General features: G+C 39.1%; 1 protein-coding gene across 3 annotated transcripts in view; it reads right to left on the reverse strand.

Moving 5' to 3' along the window:
- The window catches only part of LRBA (LPS responsive beige-like anchor protein), an 808478-nt gene that overhangs the window by 621268 nt on the left and 166682 nt on the right, over nucleotides 1–20528 (reverse strand). For all 3 annotated transcript variants that reach the window (XM_081242275.1, XM_081242274.1, XM_081242273.1), the window contains exons 10-13: nucleotides 11543–11740; nucleotides 11234–11367; nucleotides 1310–1418; nucleotides 849–1001 (exon numbers count right to left, since the gene is read on the reverse strand). In XM_081242275.1, coding sequence (XP_081098401.1) covers nucleotides 849–1001; nucleotides 1310–1418; nucleotides 11234–11367; nucleotides 11543–11740 — 594 coding nt within the window. The remainder of the gene's footprint in view (nucleotides 1–848; nucleotides 1002–1309; nucleotides 1419–11233; nucleotides 11368–11542; nucleotides 11741–20528) is intronic.

Here is a 20528-nt window from a genome sequence, read left to right on the forward strand (position 1 = left end):
AGAAAAGCAAAAAAGTCTGCAGACATTTTTTTCTGACAACTAGAGTAAGTATGTGTTATTCCAACCTGAACAACGGTAAACACTTGCAAGTGAACCAAAAGAGAGAGGGGGAGAGAGGAAATCAAATTTTTAGGATAACTTAATAGAACATTAGGATTTATCAAAGGTTTTATTTATATATTTTATCACAAATTCACTTATGTTCACTTAATGTAATTGATTTGCTGTTACAGTACTAAATAAATTACTGTGTAAAATATGACTGTATTTAATAATTTGAATTAATGTGAAATTAAAATGATTAAATGTGACCTGTATAGCATGGAAGCCTTCAAGAAAGGGTGACATTTCAGCTGTTCCTGTAAGAATTAAACTCAAGAGCTCATCACGTTGGTGGAAGGAATATGTGTGTATAAAAGAGGGAGAGAGAGCAGTGAGTATATATTTATATATATGTATGCATACATACATATGGATACATAGATATATATGTTTGTATATTTGCAATAGAATAGAGCTACAGCTCATAGGAAACATTATATTTACACTGGAACTATCCAACTTTGGTTTAGTAAATATAAATCAAAGTCTCTCTCAAATAAAATTTTATTTGATTTAACAACAGAAAATAAAGACTATAGCTTTTTTAAAAAAGAAATACTGATATTGCTTTAGGAAGGGAGAGAAAAAATACTGACTTGCAAAAGTATATTTAGTCAAAAAATGCATTCCACTAATATCTTATATAATACCATGTAAAAGGATAAAAGAAAATCCTCATAATTATCACTCGTCTCAAGTACAAAAACTTACTGAACATATTAGCACAAAATCAATATATGTATTACCTTGGCTGGGGTATGAATCCATATAGCTGGGTTAAGAAGAATGTGATCACACAATTGCTTGAGTAGGGGCATCCCATTCTGCAGATTACTCAGATATTTTGAAAATGCAAGGCAAAGTTCAAGTACTGCTCTGCTGACATGGGATTTGGAAGACTGCAGAGGAAGATATTTCAAAGGTCACTACCAACACAAGGCAAGGTAAGTAAATTAAAGGCTGTCAATACCAGAAAAAAGTAGGTCCACAAATTATGCTCAAAGTTAAAGATGCCATGAGACTCAATACGACATTCCTCTAATAAAGCAGTGGGGGCAAGTTAAAACAACAAAAGGTTATTTTAATTTAGGTAATTTTATATAACCAAGGAGACACACTTGCAGACAGAATTTCTCAACCACTTAGGAGACTAAGTTTCATGGCCTGCAAATTAAGAATCAAAAATGTAAAGCATTTGATACTTTACCTTTTCAAGACTATATCCTATTACCAAAAAGCCCTTGCAGGCAAGCATCTGCTCTTGCATAGCAATTGAGTTCTTCAACAGCTCCATGATAAAAGCCAGCAAAGTTGAACTGGAATAAGAAAAAAGACAACGGTTTGAAAAAACATATTCTATTTTTAAAAAGGGGGGGAGAGGGGTTAAATAGATGCAGTCTTTCATCTACCTTAATAAAAAGTTTCTATTCCAAGGAAACTGACACTCTACTAAAACTGCCTCCAACACTATTTTAGGACTAAAATTTAATGTAAGATTAGGATTTATTACTCAAATATTTAGTTCATATCTTTTATCACAAATATATTAATAAATGAATCACTTAGAAACAATATGAAAAACATGCATGAAATAGAGCAAAATTAGGAATGTCCAAAAACAAGTAATAAAATGGCTAACGTAAGTATATTAAAGCCCTAAAGAATGGATGTAACTTAGATGAGCAAGTGTATTCAATTTTGGAGGGTTAGAGGCCAAATAGAAGGAAAAGATACGGAGCAAACAGACTAGGATAGATAGCCTCCAAATGTGTTAGGGCTCCAAACTGGCCTAATTTGAATGGAGCATAGGGCTCATAAAGGGGAAAATAAGAAAGTAAAGCTGTAGACAAACTGAAGTACTTGAATAATAATTTAAGAATTTTGTTCATTATCCCAACAGAAAAATCGTGAAGTAGTTAAGACTACAGCCATGCTCCCAACCTCACAACCTGTAGATATTCAAAATGTAATGGAATAAGGTTGGCTGTTACGTCCTTCTCAAAAGTCTTGAGAGATTCCCACAAAGAAAGGGAGAACAGCCAACCTCCTCCACAAAAGTATTTTTAACTGTCAGCAATTCCAATAATGTTGAAAAGTTAATAAAAAAAAAACTGAGCCCTGTTATAAAGGTTTTAGACAAGGGTGCAAAAAAATTTTATTAAGAAGCAATATGTCAAGGATATTATTTTAATTTTTTTAAATGTAGTCAATACTAGCTTTGATACATAATTCATTTAAAAAAAAGTCATTCCACTGCCTAAAAATAATCTGGAAAAAATATTACATCATTAAATAAATACATTGGTATTAAACCCCAAGTTGCATGTAAAAGTAGAAATTAGAAAAAGAATTTCAAAAAAGGAGAATGAAAAACATTAAAATTACTCAAATAATTAAACATAATTACTTTATTATAAATAGATTCACTAAATTATACAGCCATGAAAAATTCATTTAGACATCCTTTCCAACATTGTATTAACTTGTCCTAGAATTCATGTCTCTTCCTTTTCTACACCCAACACTACAACAAAGGAGACAAGGGTGCCAAATATATTATCTAATTTCTAAAAACCATATCACTTATTATGTAACATAATCAAAAATTTTAGATTTCAATTACTTACTAGCAATCAATAATAATTAAATATGGAAAGCTGAATTACCATAAGAAATCACTGCTACATAACCATTTAAAATATTTTAAAACTATATTTTAGATAAAAATACATGCATTTCTGATAAATCTATTATCACTATGTCTAACTTTATTCAAAAATAACATTATTCGGGGGGGCTGGGGGAAGATGGCGGAAGAGTAAGACGCGGAGATCACCCTCCTCCCCACAGATACATCAGAAATTCATCTACACGTGGAACAACTCCTACAGAACACCTACTGAAGGCTGACAGAAGACCTCAGACCCCCCAAAAGGCAAGAAACTCCCCACGTACCTAGGTAGGGCAAAAGAAAAAAGAAAAAACAGAGACAAAAGAATAAGGACGGTACCTGCGCCAGTGGGAGGGAGCCAGGAAGGAGGAAAGGTTTCCACACACTAGAAGTCCCTTCGCGGGCAGAGACTGCGGGTGGTGGAGGGGGAAAGCTTCGGAGTAGCGGAGGAGAGCGCAGCAACAGGGGTGCGGAGGGCAAAGCGGAGAGATTCCCGCACAGAGGATCGGTTCCGACCGCCACTCACCAGCCCGAGAGGCTTGTCTGCTCGGCCGCCAGGCGGGTGGGGCTGGGAGCTGAGGCTCGGGTTTCGGGTTTCAGTCGGAGCGCGGGGAGAGGAATGGGGTTGGCGGAGGGAAGGGAGCCTGAAGGGGTTAGTGCACCACGGCTAGCCCGGAGGGAGTCCGGGAAAAAAGCTGGAGTTGCCGAAGAGGCAAGAGACCTTTTCTTCCCTATTTGTTTCCTGGTGCGCGAGGAGAGGGGATTAAGAGCGCTGATTAAAGGAGCTCCAGAGACGGACGCGAGCCTCGGCTAAAAGCGCAGACCCCAGAGACGGGCGTGGGACGCTGGGGCTGCTGCTGCTGCTGCTGCCGCCGCCGCCGCCGCCGCCAAGAGGCCTGTGTGCGAGCGCAGGTCACTGTCCATGCCCCATTTCCAGAGAGCCTGTGCAGCCCACCACTGCCGGAGTCCCAGAATCCAGGAACGGCTTCCCCGGGAGAGCGCACAGCACGCCTCGGGCTGGTGCAACGTCACGCCGGCCTCTGACGCCGCACGCTCGCCCCGCCTCCGTGCCCCTCCCCCAACCCCGGCCTAAGTGAGCCAGAGCCCCCGAATCAGCGGCTCCTTTAACCCCGTCCTGTCTGAGCGAAGAACAGACACCTTCCGGCGACCTACACGCAGAGGCGGGGCCGAATCCAAAGCTGAGACCCGGGAGCTGTGAGAATAAAGAAGAGAAAGAGAAACCTCTCCCAGCAGCCTCAGAAGCAGCGGATTAAAGCTCCACAATCAACTTGTACCCTGCATCTGTGGAATACATGAATAGAAAACGAATCATCCCAAATTGAGGAGGTGGACTTTGAGAACAAGATCTATGATTTTTTCCCCTTTTCCTCTTTTTACAACGAATTATCCCAAATTGAGGAGGTGGACTTTGAGAGCAAGATTTACGATTTTTTCCCCTTGTTCTCTTTTTGTGAAAGTGTATGTGTATGCGTCTGTGTGAGACACCCTCCCTCCTTTCTTTCTTTCTTTCTTTCCTCACTCCCTCCCTCCCCCTCCCTCCCTTCTTTCTTTCTTTCTTTCCTTCCTCCCTCCCTCCTTTCTCTCTTTCTTTCTTTATTCTACTAATTCTTTCTTTCTACTTTTTCTCCCTTATATTCTGAGCCGGGTAGATGAAAGGCTCTTGGTGCTGCAGCCAGGAGTCAGTGCTGTGCCTCTGAAGTGGGAGAGCCAACTTCAGGACACGGGTCCACAAGAGACCTCCCAGCTCCACATAATATCAAGCAGCGAAAATCTCCCAGAGATCTCCATCTCAACACCAGCACCCAGCTTCACTCAACGACCAGCAAACTACAGTGCTGGCCACCCTATGCCAAGCAACTAGCAAGACAGGAACACAACCCCACCCATTAGCAGAGAGGCTGCCGAAAAACATAATAAGGCCACAGACACCCCAAAACACACCACCAGACATGGACCTGTCCACCAGAAAGACAAGATGGAGTCTCATCCACCAGAACACAAGCACTAGTCCATTCCACCAGGAAGCCTACACAACCCACTGTAACAACCTTAGCCACTGGGGACAGACACCAAAAACAACGGGAACTATGAACCTGCAGCCTGCAAAAAGGAAACCCCAAACACAGTAAGATAAGCAAAATGAGAAGACAGAAAACACACAGCATGTGAAGGAGCAAGATAAAAACCCACCAGACCTAACAAATGAACAGGAAATAGGCAGTCTACCTGAAAAAGAATTCAGAATAATGATAGTAAAGATGATCCAAAATCTTGGAAATAGAATAGACAAAATGCAAGAAACAGTTAACAAGGACCTAGAGGAACTAAAGATGAATCAAGCATCGATTAAAAACACAATAAATGAAATGAAAAATACTCTAGATGGGATCAATAGCAGAATACTGAGGCAGAAGAACAGATAAGTGATGTGGAAGATAAAATAGTGGAAATAACTGCTACATAGCAGAATAAAGAAAAAAGAATGAAAAGAATTGAGGACAGTCTCAGAGACCTCTGGGACAATATTAAACGCACCAACCTTCGAATTATAGGGGTTCCAGAAGAAGAAGAGAAAAAGAAAGGGACTGAGAAAATATTTGAAGACATTATGGTTGAAAACTTCCCTAATATGGGAAAGGAAATAGTTAATCAAGTCCAAGAGGCACAGAGAGTCCCATACAGAATAAATCCAAGGAGAAATACGCCAAGACACATATTAATCAAACTGTCAAAAATTAAACACAAAGAAAACATATTAAAAGCAGCAAGGGAAAAACAACAAATAACACGCAAGGGAATCCCCATCAGGTTAACAGCTGATCTCTCAGCAGAAACTCTACAAGCCAGAAGGGAGTGGCAGGACATATTTAAAGTGATGAAGGAGAAAAACCTGCAACCAAGATTACTCTACCCAGCAAGGATCTCATTCAGATTTGATGGAGAAATTAAAACCTTTACAGACAAGCAAAAGCTGAGAGAGTTCAGCACCACCAAACCAGCTTTACAACAAATGCTAAAGGAACTTCTCTAGGCAAGAAACACAACAGAAGGAAAAGACCTACAATAACGAACCCAAAACAATTAAAGAAATGGGAATAGGAACATACATATAGATAATTACCTTAAATGTAAATGGACAAAATGCTCCCACCAAAAGACACATACTGGCTGAATGGATACAAAAACAAGACCCATAAATATGCTGTCTACAAGAGACCCACTTCAGACCTAGAGACACATACAGACTGAAAGTAAGGGGATGGAAAAAGATATTCCATGCAAATGGAAATCAAAAGAAAGCTGGAGTAACAATTCTTATATCACACAAAATAGACTTTAAAATAAAGGCTATTAGAAGAGACAAAGAAGGACACTACATAATGATCAAGGGATTAATCCAAGAAGAAGATATAACAATTGTAAATATTTATGCACCCAACATAGGAGCACCTCAATACATAAGGCAAATACTAACAGCCATAAAAGGGGAAATCGACAGTAACACAGTCATAGTAGGGGAATTCAACACCCCACTTTCACCAATGGACAGATCATCCAAAATGAAAATAAATAAGGAAACACAAGCTTTAAATGATACATTAAACAAGATGGACTTAATTGATATTTATAGGACATTCCATCCAAAAACAACAGAATACACATTTTTCTCAAGTGCTCATGGAACAGTCTCCAGGATAGATCATATCCGGGGTCACAAATCAAGCCTTGGTAAATTTAAGAAAATTGAAATGGTATCAAGTATCTTTTCTGACCACAATGCTATGAGACTAGACATCAATTACAGGAAAAAATCTGTAAAAAATACAAACACATGGAGGCTAAACAATACACTACTTAATAATGAAGTGATCACTGAAGAAATCAAAGAGGAAATAAAAAAATACCTAGAAACAAATGATAATGGAGACACGACGACCCAAAACCTATGGGACGCAGCAAAAGCAGTTCTAAGGGGGAAGTTTATAGCAATACAATCCCACCTTAAAAAAAGGAGGGCTTCCCTGGTGGCGCAGTGGTTGAGAGTCCGCCTGCCGATGCGGGGGAAACGGGTTCGTGCCCTGGTCTGGGAGGATCCCATGTGCCGCGGAGCAGCTGGGCCCGTGAGCCATGGCCGCTGGGCCTGTGCGTCCGGAGCCTGTGCTCCGCGGCGGGAGAGGGCACAACAGTGAGAGGCCCACATACCGCAAAAAAAAAAAAAAAAAAGGAAACATCTTGAGTAAACAACCTAACCGTGCACCTAAAGCAATTAGAGAAAGAAGAACAAAAATCCCCCAAAGTTAGAAGGAAAGAAATCATAAAGATCAGATCAGAAATAAATGAAAAAGAAGTGAAGGAAACAATAGCAAAGATCAATAAAACTAAAAGCTGGTTCTTTGAGAAGATAAACAAAATTGATAAACCATTAGCCGGACTCATCAAGAAAAAAGGGGAGAAGACTCAAATCAGTAGAATTAGAAATGAAAAAGGAGAAGTAACGACACTGCAGAAATACAAAAGATCATGAGAGATTACTACAAGCAACTCTATGCCAATAAAATGGACAACCCAGAAGAAATGGACAAATTCTTAGAAATGCACAACCTGCCAAAACTGAATCAGGAAGAAACAGAAAATATGAATAGACCAATCACAAGCACTGAAATTGAAACTGTGATTAAAAATCTTCCAACAAACAAAAGCCCAGGACCAGATGGCTTCACAGGTGAATTCTATCAAACATTTAGAGAAGAGCTAACGCCTATCCTTCTCAAACTCTTCCAAAATATAGCAGAGGGAGGAACACTCCCAAACTCATTCTACGAGGCCAACATCACCTTGATACCAAAACCAGGCAAGGATGTCACAAAGAAAGAAAACTACAGGCCAATATCACTGATGAACATAGATGCAAAAATCCTCAACAAAATACTAGCAAACAGAATCCAACAGCACATTAAAAGGATCATACTCCATGATCAAGTGGGGTTTATTCCAGGAATGCAAGGATTCTTCAGTATATGCAAATCAATCAACGTGATACACCATATTAACAAATCGAAGGAGAAAAACCATATGATCATCTCAATAGATGCAGAGAAAGCTTTTGCCAAAATTCAACACCCATTTATGATAAAAACCGTGCAGAAAGAAGGCATAGAGGGAACTTTCCTCAACATAATAAAGGCCATATATGACAAACCCACAGCCAACATCATCCTCAATGGTGAAAAACTGAAACCATTTCCTCTAACATCAGGAACAAGACAAGGCTGCCCACTCTCACCACTCTTATTCACCATAGTTTTGGAAGTTTTAGCCACAGCAATCAGAGAAGAAAAGGAAATAAAAGGAATCCAAATTGGAAAAGAAGCAGTAAATCTGTCACTGTTTGCAGATGACATGATACTATACATAGAGAATCCTAAAGATGCTACCAGAAAACTACTACAGCTAATCAATGAATTTGGTAAAGTACCAGGATACAAAATTAATGCACAGAAATCTCTGGCATTCCTGTACACTAATGATGAAAAATCTGAAAGTGAAATCAAGAAAACACTCCCATTTACCAATGCAACAAAAAGAATAAAATAGCTAGGAATAAACCTACCTAAGGAGACAAAAGACCTGTATGCAGAAAATTATAAGACACTGATGAAAGAAATTATAGATGATACAAATAGATGGAGAGATATACCATGTTCCTGGATTGGAAGAATCAATATTGTGAAAATGACTCTACTACCCAAAGCAATCTACAGATTCAATGCATGCAATCCCTATCAAACTACCACTGGCATTTTTCACAGAACTAGAACAAAAAATTTCAAAAATTGTATGGAAAAACAAAAGACCCCGAATAGCCAAATCAATCTTGAGAACAAAAAACGGAGCTGGAGGAATCAGGCTCCCTGACTTCAGACTATATTACAAAGCTACAGTAATCAACACAGTGTGGTACTGGCACAAAAACAGAAATATAGATCAATGGAACAGGATAGAAAGCCCAGAGATAAACCCACGCACATATGGTCAACTTATCTTTGATAAAGGAGGCAGGAATGTACAGTGGAGAAAGGACAGCCTCTTCAATAAGTGGTGCTGGGAAAACTGGACAGGGACATGTAAAAGTATGAGATTAGATCACTCCCTAACACCATACACAAAAGTAAGCTTGGGCCTCCCTGGTGGCGCAGTGGTTGAGAGTCCGCCTGCCGATGCAGGGGATACGGGTTCGTGCCCCGGTCCGGGAGGATCCCATATGCCACGGAGCGGCTGGGCCCGTGAGCCATGGCCACTGAGCCTGCGCATCCGGAGCCTGTGCTCCGCAACGGGAGAGGCCACAACAGTGAGAGGCCCGCATACCGCAAAAAAAAAAAAAAAAAAAAAAAAAAAGTAAGCTCAAAATGGATTAAAGACCTAAATGTAAGGCCAGACACTATCAAACTCTTAGAGGAAAACATAGGCAGAACACTCTATGACATAAATCACAGCAAGATCCTTTTGGACTCACCTCCTAGAGAAATGGAAATAAAAACAAAAATAAACAAATGGGACCTAATGAAACTTCAAAGCTTTTGCACAGCAAAGGAAACCATAAACAAGACCAAAAGACAACTCTCAGAATGGTAGAAAGTATTTGCAAATGAAGCAACTGACAAAGGATTAATCTCCAAAATTTAAAAGCAGCTCATGCAGCTCAATAACAAAAAAACAAACAACCCAAACCAAAAATGGGCAGAAGACCTAAATAGACATTTCTCCAAAGAAGATATATACAGACTGCCAACAAACACATGAATGCTCAACATCATTAATCATTAGAGAAATGCAAATCAAAACTACAATGAGATAACATCTCACACCAGTCAGAATGGCCATCATCAAAAAATCTAGAAACAATAAATGCTGGAGCGGGTGTGGAGAAAAGGGAAACTCTTGCACTGCTGGTGGGAATGTGAATTGGTACAGCCTCTATGGAGAACAGTATGGAGGTTCCTTAAAAAACTACAAATAGGGGCTTCCCTGGTGGCGCAGTGGTTGAGAGTCCGCCTGCCAATGCAAGGGACACGGGTTCGTGCCCCAGTCCAGGAAGATCCCACATGCCGAGGAGCGGCTGGGCCCGTGAGCCATGGCCGCTGAGGCTTCGCATCCGGAGCCTGTGCTCCGCAACGGGAGAGGGCACAACAGTGAGAGGCCCCCATACCGCAAAAAAAAAAAAAAAAAAAAAAACTACACATAGAACTACCATATGACCCAGCAATCGCACTACTGGGCATATACTCTGAGAAAACCATAATTCAAAAAGAGTCACATACCAAAATGTTCATTGCAGCTCTATTTACAATAGCCAGGAGATGGAAACAACCTAAGTGTCCATCATTGGATGAATGGATAAAGAAGATGTGGCACATATATGCAATGGAATATTACTCAGCCATAAAAAGAAACGAAATGAGCTATTTGTAATGAGGTGGATAGACCTAGAGTCTGTCATACAGAGTGAAGTAAGTCAGAAAGAGAAAGACAAATACCTTATGCTAACACATATATATGGAATTAAAAAAAAAATGTCATGAAGAACGTAGGGGTAAAACAGGAATAAAGACACAGACCTACTAGAGAATGGACTTGAGGATATGGGGAGGAGGAAGGGTAATCTGTGACAAAGCAAGAGAGAGGCATGGACATATATACACTACCAAACGTAAGGTAGATAGATAGTGGGAAGCAGCCGCATAGCACAGGGAGATCAGCTCGGTGCTTTGTGACCGCCTGGAGGGGTGGGATAGGGAGGGTGGGTGGGAGGGAGACGCAAGAGGGAAGGGATATGGGAACAGATGTATATGTATGACAGATTCACTTTGTTATAAAGCAGAAACTAATTTAAAAATTGCAAGAATAAAAAAAAGAAAAGAAAATAACATTATTGGGCCTTCCCTGGTGGCGCAGTGGTTAAGAATCCGCCTCTCAATGCAGGGGACACGGGTTCGAGCCCTGGTCTGGGGAGATCCTGTATGCTGTGGAGCAACTAAGCCCACATGCCACAACTACTAAAGCCAATGCATCCAGAGCCCATGATCCATAACAAAGAGAAGCCACCACAATTAGAAGCCCGCGCACTGCAATGAAGAGTAGCCTCCGCTTGTCGCAACTAGAGAAAGCCCGCGCCCAGAAATGAAGACCCAATGCAGCCATAAATTAATTATTATTCTAAAAAACATTATTGTTTTTTTAGAGCTTCCATACTTCCTACCGATAAAAAACTTAAATTAATATTATTATTATTGAATTGAATTTATAATAATTACAGTTCAAAAATTTCTTTATATTCTTTTAACCCTACAACAAATTTTAAAGTTAGAAAAAATTTTATGCAGCTCAACAGTGATGAAAATAACTCTCATATCAAATGAAAGAAAAAACAAAAGCACTCACCATATAGTCAAGTCAACTTCATCAGATAAATATTGCCTATAATCCAACTGTGCAAAAAGTGGAAACAGCACTTGTACTCCTCCAATTGAATGCATGGCACTTTGAATGGAATGTGTTAAAACCGCCTTCACATCCTTGTAAAACAGAAAACACAGTAAAGATTCTAATGATTCTTTTCCAAAACAATTCAAAATGAAACATAACAAGAACAAAAAAATGTTACGTTACATGTAAAAAGCTACCAAATACACCTCAATAATACATCAAAATTTACCATTAAAAATATTCTTAAAAGATTACCACTAGTACCTGGAGCATGAGTGCATGCGGTGAATGAACAAAAATTGAAGGGTTGTCCTTAGGGGATGATTCAAGGCAGAGCTGGGCATCTGTGGCGCGTGGATTGTATGTGAATGCAATGGCACTAGAGAGTTTGCCATCATACAATAAAAGTTTGTGATGCTCAGCAAGGAACAGGTCACTTTCTGCTTTAAATTTAAATGTACCCTAAGAATTAATAAAAAGTAGAACAGTTAAGATAGGCCACAAAAAGAAAAATTAACTACAAATCACCGGAAATATAAAAAGTTAAGTAGAACAATGTCAATTAAGAGAAGTCTTGCATGCTTAGTTACCTCTGAAGTAGACTGAATTCATTTTAAAGATATAATGGAAATCAAGCCAACTTGACATTAAAACCTTACATTTAAAAGAATGTAAAATTAATATCCTACACAGCATGTTTTGTTTTTTTTATTGTACTGTCTTTTTTTAAATTTTGGTAAAAAGAACATAAAATTTACCATCTTAAACATTTTTAAGTGTACAGTGCAGTGTTGTTAATTACAGCACACTACTGTACAACAAATCTCTAGAACTTTTATGTCTTGTGAAATTGAAATTCCCGTTGAATAACCACTCATTTCCACTTCCCCCCATACCCTGGCAAACGTCATTCTACTTTATGATTCCATGAGTTTGACTACTTTATATAACTCAAACGAGGGGAGTCACAAAGTATTTGTCATTTTGTGACTGGTATAACATCCTTAAGATTCACCCATGCTGTATGTAGGATGTGTCAGGGGTTTTTTTTCTTTTTTAAAGCTGAATAATATTCCATTGTAAATACATATCACATTTTCTTTATCCATCCATCCATAGACAATTAGGTTGCTTCAACCTCTTATCTATTGTGAATAATGCTGCAGTGAACATGGGTGTACAAATAGCTCTTTCATATCCTGCTTTCAGTTCTTTTGGATATATACATAGAAGACTGCTCAATCATGTGGTAATTCTATTTTTTATTTCTTGAAGAATCACCATATTGTTTTCCATAGAGGCTGCACCATTTTACATTCCCACCAACAGTGCATAAGGGTACCAATTTCTCCACACACCCTAAACCATACTTATTTTTATTTAACAATGGTCACACTAATGGGTATAAGGTGATTATCTACTGTGGTTCTGATTTACATTTCTCTGATGATTAGTAACTTTGAGCATTTTTTCATATGCCTGTTACACATTTATATATTATCTTGGGAAAAAATTCTATTCAAGTCCTTTGCCCACTTTTTCTTTTTTTTTGGGGGGGGAGTGGTACGCGGGCCTCTCACCATTGTGTCCTCTCCCATTGCGAGCACAGACTCCGGACACACAGGCTCAGCGGCCATGGCTCACGGGCCCAGCCGCTCCTCGGCATGTGGGATCCTCCCAGACCGGGGCACGAACCCGTGTCCCCTGCATCAGCAGGCGGACTCTCAACCACTGCGCCACCAGGGAAGCCCCTTTGCCCACATTTTAAATGAGTTGGGTTTGTTGTTCTTGTTGAGTTGTAGGAGTTCAACATACACTCTGGATATTATTAACACTTTATCAGATATTTGGTTGGAAATATTGTCTCCCATTTCATGGGTTGCCTTTTAACACTGTTCTTGATACACAAAAATTTCAATGCACAAAAGATTTTAAGCTTGATGAAGTCTCATTTCATTGTCTATTTCTGTCTTGGTTTCCTATTGTTTTGGTGTCATATCCAAGAAATCATTGCCAAACTCAATGTCATGAAGCTCTTCATGTGTTTTCATGCAGAAATCTTATGTGTAGGTCTTATGTTTAAGTCTTTAATCTATTTTGAATTAATTTTAATGTATGGATTAATGTATGGATTCTTTTCCATGTGGATATCCTTTTTTTTTTTTTTTTTTTTGCGGTACATGGGCCCCTCACTGTTGTGGCTTCTCCCGTTGCGGAGCACAGGCTCCGGACGTGCAGGCTCAGTGGCCATGGCTCATGGGCCCAGCCGCTCTGTGGCATGTGGGATCTTCCCGGACCAGGGCGTGAACCCGTGTCCCCTGCATCGGCAGGTGGACTCTCAACCACTGCTCCACCAGGGAAGCCCTCTTCTTTAATTCTTTCAGCTGTTTTACACATTTCACTCACTATACAAGTCTTCTGCCCCCTTGGTTAAGTTTATTCCTAAGTATTGCTTTTTATGCTGTTATAAATGGGATTACTGTCTTATTTTCCTTTTTGGATTGTTCACTGATAGTATGTAGAAATACAACCGATTTTTGTTGCAAATGATGTTGGCTGTGGGATTTTCATATATGGTCTTATTATTTTGAAGGAGTTTCCTTTTATCTGTAACTTGTTGAGTGTTTTTATTATTAAAGGGTGTTGAATTTTGTCAAATACTTTCTCTGCATCTATTGAGATGATCATGTAGTTTTTGTCCTTCACTCTCTTAATGTGGCATATTACATTGATTTTTTTTCATATGTTGAACCAGCTTTACATTTCAGGAATAAATCCCAGTTGGTCATAGGGTATGACCATTCTAACGTGCTCTTGAATTTGGTTTCCTACAATACTGTTTAGGATTTTTGCATTAATATCAATCAGGGATATTAATCTGTAGCTTTATTTTCTTGTAGTGTCTTTGTCTGGCTGTGGTTTCAGGGCAATGCTAAACTCAGAAAATGAGTTTGGAAGTGTTCCCTCCTCTTTGTTTTTTTGAAGAGTTGAGGAGAATTGGTGTTAATTCTTCTTTAATGTTTGGTAGAATTTTCCAGTGAAGCCATTTAGTCCTGGGCTTTAACTTATTCAGAGGTTTTTGATTATTGATTCAATTTCCTTATTAGCGATAGTCTGTTCAGATTTTTATTTCTTCAGTCTTGATAGGTTGTATGTTTCTAGGAACATCTATTTCTTCTAGGTTATACAATTTGTTGGCATGTAATTGTTCATAGTAGTCTCATAATTCTTTTTATATTCATAGCATTAGCTGTAATGCCTACTCTTTCATTTCTGCTTTTAGTTACTTTAAGTCCTCTCTTTTTTCCTTAATTATTCTAGCTAAGAATTTCTCAGTTTTTTGTCCTTTAAAAAAAAAAAAAAAAAACCTGACTCAGTTTTGAGTTTTTCTATTTCTTTTTTAGTCTCTATTTCATTTATTTCTGCTCTAATCTTTACTACTTCCATTCCTCTGCTAACTTTGGGTTTGGTTTGCTCTTCTTTTTCTAGTTCCTTGAAGCACAGATTAGGTTATTGACTTGAAATCATTCTTTTTTTTAAAGTAGGCATTTATCACTATGAACTTCCCTCTTCATATTGCTTTCTCTGCATCCCATAAGTTTTGGAATGTCATTTTAGATTTCATTTGTATCAAGATATTTTCTAATTACCCTTGTAGTTTCTCCTTTGACCCGTTAGTTTTTTAAGACTGTGTTGCTTAATTTCCACATATCTGTGTATTTTCCAGTTTCCTTCTACTATTGATTTCATTCCACTGTGGTCAGAAAAGATACTTGGTATGAGTTCAATATTATTAAATTTGTTAAGACTTGTTACGTGGTAATACGTGGTAATACGTGGTCTATCCTAAAGAATGTTCCATATGAGCTTGAGAAGAATGTGTACTCACTCTACTACTGTTGGGCAGGATGTTCTATATATGTTCGGTGCAATGGATCAATATTGTTCAAGAACTCTGTTTCATTACTGATCTGCAGTCTGGTTATTCTGTCGATTATTGAAAGCACTATATTGAAGTATCCTACTATTATTGTGTTTCTGCATCATTCTTCCTTCAGTTCTGTCAATGTCTGCTTCATATATTTGGGAGTTCTGATGTTAGGTGTACATATTTTTAATTGCTATATCTTCCTGGTGAACTGACACTTTTATCATTATATAATTTCCTTCTTTGTCTCTTGTAACAGTTTTTGACTTAAAGTCTATCTTTTCTGATTATAAGTATGGCTACCTCTGCTCTCTTTTGGTTATCATTTGCATGTACTATCTTTATCCATCCTTTCACATTCAGCCTATGTATGTCATTAGTGTGTCTCTCCTAGACAAAACACAGTTGCACCTTGTTTCTTGAATCCATTCAGCCAATTTACTTCTTTCCAGTTGGAGGTTTAATCTGGTCACATGTAATGTAATTACTGAATGGGAAAGACTTAGTATTGCCATTTTCTTCATTGTAATTTGTTAATTGTTTTCCTTTGTATTTCATTGACTTTTTTCATATTTATATGCTTTGATCCCTTCCTCCTTTTATTCTGTGTAACTTCTATGGGTATTTTATTTGTGGTTACCATGGAAATTATGTAAAATAACTTAAAGTTAAAACACTCTAAACTGATAACAACTTCAATCACAAACAGAAACTACTCATATATATCTCCACTCCCCCCAACTTTATATTATTGATGTTAAAAATTACATCTTTTTGGGACCTCCCTGGTGGCACAGTGGTTAAGAATCTGCCTGCCAATGCAGGGAACACGGGTTCAATCCCTGGTCCAGGGAGATCCCACATGCAGCAGAGCAACTAAGCCCATGCACCACAACTACTGAGCCTGTGCTCTAGAGCCCGGAGCCACAACTACTGAAGCCCGTGTGCCTAGAGCCCGTGCTCCACTACAAGAGAAGCCACCACAATGAGAAGCCCATGCACAGCAATGAAGAGTAGTCCCTGCTCGCCACAACTAGAGAAAGCCCGCAAGCAGCAACAAAGACCCAATGCAGCCAAAAATAAATAAATATATTTATTTTTTAATTATATTTTTTATATTGTGCACATATTAACAAAGATTCAGAAAATTTTCTTCCTTTTGTCTTTTAAATGAATGAGAAAATAAACTATAACCAACTGGGATTATCCCAGACATGCAAGGTTGGTTTAAATTTGAATAATCAATGTAATATACTACATTAATAAAAATAAAGGACAAAAATCACATGATCATCTCAGTAGAAGCACAAGGAGCATTTGACAAAATCCAACAACTCTTCATGATAAAACACTCAACAAGCTAGGAATAAAAAGTAAACTCCCTTCAATAAACAGATCATCTACACAAAATTGATAGCTAATGTCATAGGCTGATGGTAAAAGACTGAATGCTTTCTCCCCTAAGGTCAGGAAAAAGACAAGATGTCTGCTTTCACCACTTTTTTTTTATTTTATTGTGGTAAGAACACTTAACAGGAGATCTACCTTATTAATGGATATTAACTGATATTAACAGATAATTATTAACAGATAAGATAATTATTAACAGATAATAAGGTATTATTATCTATAAACACAATGTTGTGCAGCAGACATCCAGAACTTATTCATATTGCATAACTAAAAATTTAGTACCATTGACTACTAATTCCTTTTTTCCCTTCCCCCAGCCCATGGCAACCACCATTCTACTCTTTGTTTCTATGACTTTGCTTTTATCTCATATAATTGGAATCATGTAGTATTTGTCCTTCTGTGGCAGGTTTATCTCACATACCATAATGTCCTCAAGATGCTGTACTAGAGGTTCTAGCCAAGGCCGCTAAGCAAGGAAAAGAAATAAAAAGTGTCCAGAAAGAACTAAAATGAGGGCAGTTTACAAATACATCATCTTATATATAGAATCTTAAATATAGAAAATGCCAAGAAATCCACACGGAAAAAAACAAACTATCAGAGCTAATAAACTAGAACAGCAAGGATGTACTGTAGAAGATAAATATATAAAAATCAATTTCGTTACCATACCTAAGCAACAAATAACCCAAAAATGAAATTAAGAAACAATTCCATTTGATATTGCACATAAAAGAAGAAAATATTTAGGAATGAATTTAACAAAATACATGCAAGACTTGTTCACTGAAAACTACAAAAAGAAATTGAAGAAGACCTAAATAAATGGAATAATATTCCAAATTCATGACTGGAAGATTTAATACTCATAAGATGACAAATCTTTCTAAATTGATCTATAGATTTAAGGCAATATCTATCAAAATCCTAGCTACTTTTTTTTGTAAAAATTAACAAGTGTATCTTAAATTCATACAGAAATGTAAGATACCAACAACAGCCAAAACAATCCTGAACAAGAACAAAGTTGGAGAATTCATACTTCCTAATTCAAAAAATGCATTACAAAACCACAGTATTCAAGACTGTGCTACTAGCCTAAGAACAGACATATAGTTCAATGAAACAAAATCGAGAGTCCACAAATACTTACATTTATGATCAACTGATTTTTGGTGAAGCTGTCAAGAAATACAATAAGGAGAGAATATTCTTTTTGGCAAATGATGCTGAGACAACTAAAAATCCAAATGCAAAGGAATAAAGTTGCACCAAATACAAAAATTAACTCAAAATGAATCAAACACTTAAATGTAAGAGCTAAAAGTATAAAACTTTTATAAGAAAACACAGGAGTACATCTTCATGAACTTGAATTAGGAAATAATTTTTCAGATATGACACCAAAGCACAAATAATAAGAAAAAATATAGACAAATTGGACTTCATCAAACTGAAATGTGTGTTTCAAAGGAAAACATCAGGCAAGTGGGAAGACAAGCCACAGAATGGGAGAAAATATTTGCAAATCATATACCTGATAATGGATTTGTTTCTAGAATATATTTTTAAAACTCTTAAAACTGAGGCTGAGGAGAGGAGGAGTGGAGAGTTGTTCTTCAATAACTATAGAGTTTCAGTTTTGCAGAATGAAGAGAGTTCTACAGCTAGGTTGCACAATGTAAAAATACTTAACACTACTGCACTGTACACTTAAAAATAGCTAAAGTGGTAAGTTTTATGTGTATGTTACCACAATTAAGTTTTTTTTTTGAAAGCCTCTTAAAATTTAGCAAATAAAAAGGGAGCTCAGTTTTTAAACAGGCAAAGGATCTGAATAAACAGTTCGCAAAAAAAGACATATAAATAGCCTTATCATAAGCACACAAAAACACATTCAACATCATTAGTCATGAGGGAAATGCAAATCAAAACCAAACCACAATGAGATATCATTTCACACCCACTAAAATGGCTATAATCAAAAAGTCAGATAATAACAGGTGTTCAAGAGAATACGAAGACATCAAAATCCTCATAAACAGCTGCGGTAATGTAAAATGATGTGGCCACTTTGAAAAGCAATCTAGAAATTTCTTAAAAAGTTAAATGTAGAGTTACCATATTACCAGCGATTCCACTCTAGGTACATACCCAAGAGAAATAAAAACATGTGTGCACATAAAACCTTGTACAGAAGGGTTCACAGCAGCATTGTGCATAACAGCCAAAAGGTGGAAACAGCCCAATGACTATCAACTGATGAATAGATAAAATGTGATATACCCACAGAATATTATTTGGTAATAAAAAGGAATAAAGTATTAATGCGTGCTACAACATGGGTGGACCCTGAAAACACTATGCTAACTGAAAAACCGTCAAGCACAAAAGATCTCATACTGCATACTTTCCTTTACATGAATTGCCCGGAAGAGACAAACCTATACAAATAGAATTAGATTAGAATACTAGGAAGCAGGAAAAATCAGGAGGGACTGCTCATAAGTATAGTATTTCTTTTGGGGATGAACATACTTTAACATTACAGAGTGGTAATGTTTGCACAACTTTGTGATACAATAAAAATCACTGAATTATACATAATAAATGGGTAAAAGGTAAGATATGTGAATTATATCTCAAGAAAACTTCTATTTTGAAAAACTTATTCAGAGTAAAGGCTGTTCTGGGACCAATTAACAAAGCTTAAAAGTAAAACAAACTTCAGAGACCTTCAAGATGGCAGAGGAGTAAGACGTGGAGGTCACCTTCCTCCCCACAAATACATCCAAAATACATCTACACGTGCAACCACCCCTACAGAACACCTACTGAACGCTGACAGAAGACCTCAGACCTCCCAAAAGGCAAGAAACTCCCCACGGGGCTTCCCTGGTGGCACAGTGGTTGAGAGTCGGCCTGCCGATGAATGGGACACGGGTTCGTGCCCCGGTCCGGGAAGATCCCACATGCCGCGGAGCGGCTGGGCCCGTGAGCCATGGCCGCTGAGCCTGCGCGTCCGGAGCCTGTGCTCCGCAACGGGAGAGGCCACAACAGTGAGAGGCCCGTGTACCGAAAAAAAAAAAAAAGAAAGAAACTCCCCACGTACCTGGGTAGGGCAAAAGAAAACAGAATAAACAGAGACAAAAGGATAGGGCCGGGACCTGCACCAGTGGGAGGGAGCCGTGAAGGAGAAACGGTTTCCACACACTAGGAGCCCCTTCGCGGGCGGAGACTGCGGGTGGCGGAAGGGGAAAGCTTCGGAGCCGCGGAGGAGACCGCAGCCACAGGGGTACGGAGGGCAAAGCAGAGAGATTCCCGCACAGAGGATCGGTGCCGACCGCCACTCACCAGCCCGAGAGGCTTGTCTCCTCACCCGCCGGGGCGGGCGGGGCTGGGAGCTGAGGCTCGGGCTTCAGTCAGAGCGCTGGCGGTGTGAACACAGCCTGAAGGGAGTTAGTGCGCCACGGCTGGCCGGGAGGGAGTCCGGGGAAAAGTCTGGAGCTGCCGAAGAGGCAAGAGACTTTTTCTTCCCTCTTTGTTTCCTGGTGCGTGAGGAGAGGGGATTCAGAGCGCTGCTTAAAGGAGCTCCAGAGACGGGCGCGAGGCGCGGCTGAAAGCGCGGACCCCAGAGACGGGCGTGGGACGCTGGGGCTGCTGCTGCCGCCACCAAGAAGCCTGTGTGCGAGCGCAGGTCACTCTCCACACCTCCCCTCCCGGGAGCCTGTGCTGCCCGCCACTGCCACGGTCCCGGGCTCCACAGACAACATCCCCGGGAGAACGCACGGGCGCGCCTCGTGCTGGCGCAACGTCACGCCGGCCTCCGCCGACGCACGCTCGCCCCGCCTCCGTGCCCCTCCCTCCCCCGCGGCCTGAGGGAGCCAAAGCCCCCGAATCAGCGGC

This window comes from Mesoplodon bidens (assembly GCF_964165515.1).
Source record: "Mesoplodon bidens genome assembly, chromosome: 1".
Taxonomy (NCBI): Eukaryota; Metazoa; Chordata; class Mammalia; order Artiodactyla; family Ziphiidae; genus Mesoplodon; species Mesoplodon bidens.